This window comes from Pinus tabuliformis, chromosome 6, assembly GCF_031772625.1.
Source record: "Pinus tabuliformis cultivar Carrire ecotype Pingquan chromosome 6, CPIR1, whole genome shotgun sequence".
Classification (NCBI taxonomy): domain Eukaryota; kingdom Viridiplantae; phylum Streptophyta; class Pinopsida; order Pinales; family Pinaceae; genus Pinus; species Pinus tabuliformis.
The window spans coordinates 758179125-758184634 of record NC_142292.1 but is presented as its reverse complement, the minus strand read 5'-3'; the positions used below and the strand labels follow the sequence as shown (position 1 = coordinate 758184634).

Sequence of the window (5510 nt, the reverse complement as noted above, 5' to 3'; positions counted from 1 at the left end):
TTTCTTCTCTCATATGATTTTATATTACTTTTGTATCCACTGAACCAAAGAATTCTTCCTTACAAACTTTACTGTTTACAGCTCTTGAGTGGAAAGTTGAGTTCAGTAAAACGTTGTGCTCTTCCTCTGCTCATAAGCATGATCTAATTTGGTCACTGACGTCATAAGTGGATTAATCCTTAACAATGCCTTTCTCCCAATTGTCATTCATGTTTTTTGGGTTATCAGCAGGCTTGCAGTACTTTCTATGGTTTTCGATTTGCTTTTTATGCATTTAATATTGAGCAAAAATATTCAGTAGATGCAACTTGATTTGTAATTAAAACTTGCCAGGTCTAAAGCATCATTAGTCATAGAAAATGATGTTTGAATTGAAGGCCTGTTGAATTTCTAATAATATAAAGTTTTCTTTTTCTTGTTTTTGTCATTAATTGCTTACTGTTTTTGTCAATAATTGCTTGCTTGCCAGAACTGTAAAGAGATCATATTTCTCACGGCAATCAAACTTTAAAGATTGCGAATATGCAGCCTCTCGTACTTGAAAATGGTGATGAAATTGGGAAGATAGAGGACCAACTGCTAATCCCATCTTGTGGCTCTCCTTGCGATGATAGCTCTGATATTCCACAAATTTTCCCTCGAATTGGAGATCAATACCAAGCTGAAGTACCTCCTTTTAACCCTCATAAGGTTTTCTACAAGCAGGATAGAAATGGAAACATGAGTTTAGAGGAAAAAGAGGACGAGGACAATGAGGAATTGTTTGCAGAAGGATTACCTGTGCCAGTAATGCAGATACCATTCTTTTCTCCCAAACTTGATCTGATAGAGTCAGAGATGGACTGTGGTAATGAGCCATCATCAGAGAGTGTGTTTGGTGTAAAGGAAACAATATTTTCAGTTGCAAAATTGGAAAGCAAGCCTTGTCAGCTGGATTTACTTGAATTTCCAGATAGGAGTTGCATCCATGAGCACAACCTTAGTAACATCAACCACCTTCCACAGGATTATGAAGATTTTTCCATGGCAGATACAAAAGGAGAAATTTCAAGAGAAAAAGGAGAGCAAGAGAACATTTGTATAGACTCTGTAAATGCAGCTAATAGTGTGCCTGATGCAGTTTCCTCTGGCAGAGGGAGGCGAAGGAGAAGGGGCAAGGGAGGTTGGAAGAAAGTCAAGAAGGCAAAAGTAGAGTTGTCGAAACCAAGTAAACAGAGAACTGAGTCTAATGTTTATAATGAACAAACAAAGCAAGATTTTCCTTCAAGGCAATTTATTATAGTTCCTGGTAAGCCAAGTGAGCCCTGGACAGAGACTGAGGAAGAAGTATTCCTTCTGGCACTGTACATTTTTGGAAAAAACTTTATACCAGTGAGGAGTTTCCTGGAGACAAAAGAAATGAAGGATATCCTATCTTACTATTATGGCAAGTTTTATGGGACAGAGTCCTACTACAGGTGGGCAGAATCTAGAAAGATTAGAAGCAGAAAATGCTTCCAAGGACAGCGTATTTTCTCTGGATGGCGTCAACAAGAGTTGTCAATACGTTTACTTCCTCATGTACCTGAGCATTTAAAGGATAGGCTTCCAGATGTAAGTATTAAATAGAGAAATGTGGTTTTTAGTTGCACTAGAACTTTTAATCATGAAAAATTCATTCCACTGCAATGTTTCTGGGAAAGTTTGGAATGCATATACAGCTGTCAACACAGTTTTGATTACAGGAAATTTAAACCTGATAAACCTTTCTAGGCAGACCATTAAGCGAGGTCAAAGTCAAATTTATGCGTTGCAGCTTCTTTTGTCAATGGTTGTAGATTTAGTCATTATTGTTAAACAAGATTATTTAGGGAAATTTGACTCCTGTCAGGTAATAATGTAATTAAGGAAAAGTGTACAGGAGGCTTTTATCACCACGGAATACTAGTATATAGATATAGATGTTATTACAGTGCTACTTTTGTATTTCATTTAATGTTGAATTTCAAGTTAAACGATTTAACATTGGGGTTAACTTTCATGTGTCTTAACAGGCTATGAAGAGCTTCAATGAAGGGAGAATATCTTTTGAAGAGTTTGTAACGGAGCTGAAAACATTAGCAGGGCTAAACATGCTGGTTCAAGCAGTTGGAATTGGTAAAGGAAACCATGATCTGACAGCAGCTTTTATGGACCCCATGAAGACTAACCAGGTGGTGTCTGCTCGTGAAATTCCTATGGGTAGAGCATGCTCTTCCCTTTCTACTGATGAGATTGTCAAATTCTTGACTGGAGATTACCGGCTTAGCAAGGCACGGGCAAATGACTTGTTCTGGGAAGCAGTGTGGCCTCGACTTCTAGCTAGAGGATGGCATTCTCAGCAACCTGAGGATCAGGCAACATCGGGATCTAGACACTCGCTAGTTTTCCTCATCCCTGGTGTGCAAAAGTTTTCCAGAATTTTAGTGAAAGGGGTTCATTACTTTGATTCTGTGAGTGAGGTTTTGAATAGGATAGCGTCAGAGCCAAGGTTGCTTGATCCTCCACAGCTAGAAATGGGTGACATGACTGGAAGCAAAGTGAAGCCAGAATGCCACTGGACTGGTGAGATTCTAGAGGAGCAAAATGATCGCTTGCAAGACCCCCCTTGCTATCTTCGACCAAGATATTGCCCAAGAAATATTGATTCATATGCATTCACTGTAGTTGATACCAGTTTGGTATCACAAGGAGAGGAGCCTGCTCGTTTTTGGGAGAGCAGAACATTGCCTGCAGAAGACCTGTCATCATGTCTTCAATGTGTTTCTGCAGAAACAGAAGGTTTGAACTCAGAGTTGCTGCTGAGTAAGGTGGCTAAAACTTGTGAACCTTTGGTAGTTGAAGATCCACTGAATGCCTATCCAGCTGAGACTGACGCAGTTGCAATCACCAAGAAGAGCTTCGGTGGAGTTGATAGGATATGCACAGTATCACCATTGCATAGAAGTGATCCTCCATTGTTACAATCCAACGAAAGTAATTATTTCAGCAGTAATTTAATGTTGCCGATTAGCCCCTCACCACCCATTTCGAAAGAAGGCATAGTTAACTCATTAGTTGGTGGTAAAGGTGGAACTTGGGAGCTTAATCAACAAGAATGTAACTATGGTCAGAATGATCCAAGCTCTCCAGTGGTTAATGATGCAGCTTTATGTAGAGAGACCCCTGTTTCCTGCAATAGTATGTCCTCTCTCTCAAATGAAGGGACATTGAGGTTAAATAATAATGATGAAAGTGAAACAAGAGATTCTGGACTGATAGAATCTAGTGATACAAAAGAGCATGGAGTAGTTGCACCTGCACTTAGCCTTATGATCAAGTCTAATGACAAGGAAGAAACTCCTGTGTCTGTTGTAGGAACCAGCACAGCCGAGAAAAGCCCGTGCATAGCACCTCTAGGTCAAGTTGACCAAGAGAATAGCGAGAAAGATCTTTCTACCCTCATAAGCAGAAATTGGCTCTCTTTCAATAGGACTAGCAATAATGCACTATATTCCAGGTTATGTAAATTCAAACCACAGGCTGTACATGCTTTAGCTTCTTATCAAGATAACTCAGAAAGTTTGATCCTCAATTCTTTTCCAGTTTCAAGCGCTACATTCCAGGAAGCTCCAAAATCAAAAGAAAATTTCATCTCGGAACATGATCCTGCATGTCCTCAAGAGACACCAACTTATTCTGGACAGATACAATCCTTAAGTCCAGGTCCATGTGTGGATACTGGGAAATCAGAACAAAAGTGTCAGTCTGAGCAAGATTCAAGGCATTGCCAAGAACAGCAAAATGATTCAAAACCAGCACAATCACTGGGAAATGACCCTCTTTTGGAAGCTGCGAATTCTGAATTTTTTGCATTTGATAGAAATCCTAGCGATCCTCAAGGGGAGCATAGTGGTTCAGAGAAAACACAATCTGCAGCTCCCACTTCAGATGAGGGCCATCCTCATGAGACACAAGAAAATAAAATACAGGAATTTAAAGCAGAAGGGCGCAGACAAAGTACCAGGGCTCGCCCTTTGACTGTAAAGGCACTGGAAGCTTTTGCATCTGGTTTTTACACTGTCAAACGACGAAAGGGTGGCAAGAATACTGTTAACTCTGACAATTCTCCTACCAAATCCATCTCCAGGCAGTTCACAAATGAGCCTACCTGTTTGCTTAATGGTTTTAGTTCAGATAATAATGACATTACTATAGTCGATACAAGCATGGAGTTTGTGGAGGGAGAAGGAAATGACGATTCTCAGTTGGGTCTTAAATCTCGGTGCAGTTATAAGAAAAGGAGAAGAACCCATGCTGTCATGAAGGTCCCAAAGGGAGGTTTATACTCAGAAAGTTTGGGGCTGGAGGATAGGGAAGATGTGGTTACGGGAATACTGGTTTCTGAGGTAGGGAACTAGGAACCAAGGACAGACAAGAAAGAACACGAGTAATCTGTTAAAGAATGCCAGCCACTTGACGTCAATTTGGAGATTTCGAGCATATTTCAGTGTCATACCCATTGCATCCCTTCAGCATAGATTCTCTTCATATGGATCCTGTTAAAGCACACGTAGCAAAGAAAAGAATTTCCTGGAAGTTAAGTTACGCCTTCCTTAAATTTACTGGACACTGATGCTACTTGTCTCCAAGGTGCAATTTTCAAAGGAATGTAGAAACTGCTAAGAGGATATTTTGCCTGGGGAATTCCTGTTTCTCTTTGCCAAGTCAGTTTCTTCAAAGTTCAAAGTGAGATAAAACATCTAGAATTGCCTCGCAATCATCTTTGCAGAGCTGAATTACAAACTGCTGGAATTGTGAATTTTCAGAATAATCATGGGTTTAACTAATTAAATGAGGGCTTACAGTTTGAACTGGTCATTTGAATTGCTTATTCAGTTGGTTTTTCTTGAAAAGATAAAGGTCACCTGTACTATAAAGCAACCTTTAACAGTTTCTGGTCCTCTTTGATGCAGACATGGCAACTGGTTTGCGTGTCATTGAGCTCCCTCTTGTTCTTTCTTGTTTTGAACTTCCTCACGTAGTAGTTGCAAAACCAAACTTCTTCGGTTTCTTCTTCTTCTGGAGATTGCTGGCTTGTTCGTCCAGCAAATATTTAATCTACAGAGATGCTATTGTGCTTGGCTTATATTGCCTTTCCCGACTCCAGACAGACTCATGGTTTGTCTGATTTGTTACATTGATTCATTAGTGGTAAACGCTTTATTATTGAGGCATGCTTCAGGTTTTGATTTTTTTTCTTTTTTATGTACAAAAGCAAATCACAAGACTTAGTGATTCCAGCTACAAAAGTAGACTGAAGGATGTTGATGCAAAGTACTGTGATTGTTTCTAACTCTCAGTTGACGACTGAACAGATTCAACTGCTTGTGATAATCATTCATGTAAGGTATTGTTTAAAAGTATTCTTGGTATGCATTGATGCAATTATATCAAAAACATGCTCTTAGAAAAGAATTGTTATGAGGTTCAGTGTCTCTATTCTAGAGGAA

General features: G+C 39.5%; 1 protein-coding gene across 1 annotated transcript; it reads left to right on the top strand.

Moving 5' to 3' along the window:
- Window positions 1-472: 472 nt before the first annotated feature.
- LOC149260943 (uncharacterized) lies at window positions 473-5205 on the top strand. The gene is made up of 2 exons (XM_089421419.1): window positions 473-1593; window positions 2034-5205. Exons 1-2 carry the CDS (start codon window positions 523-525, stop codon window positions 4416-4418), a joined length of 3456 nt encoding a protein of 1151 aa, XP_089277545.1. The 5' UTR covers window positions 473-522; the 3' UTR covers window positions 4419-5205.
- The last annotated feature ends 305 nt before the right edge of the window (window positions 5206-5510 follow it).

What these genes read in the sequence shown, in the direction of transcription:
- LOC149260943 (XM_089421419.1), top strand. Translation starts at nt 523, where the DNA reads ATGCAGCCTCTCGTACTTGAAAATGGTGATGAAATTGGGAAGATAGAG. An exon ending in TAAAGGATAGGCTTCCAGAT is followed by an intron (nt 1,594 to 2,033) that starts GTAAGTATTAAA and finishes GTGTCTTAACAG; the next exon opens with GCTATGAAGAGCTTCAATGA.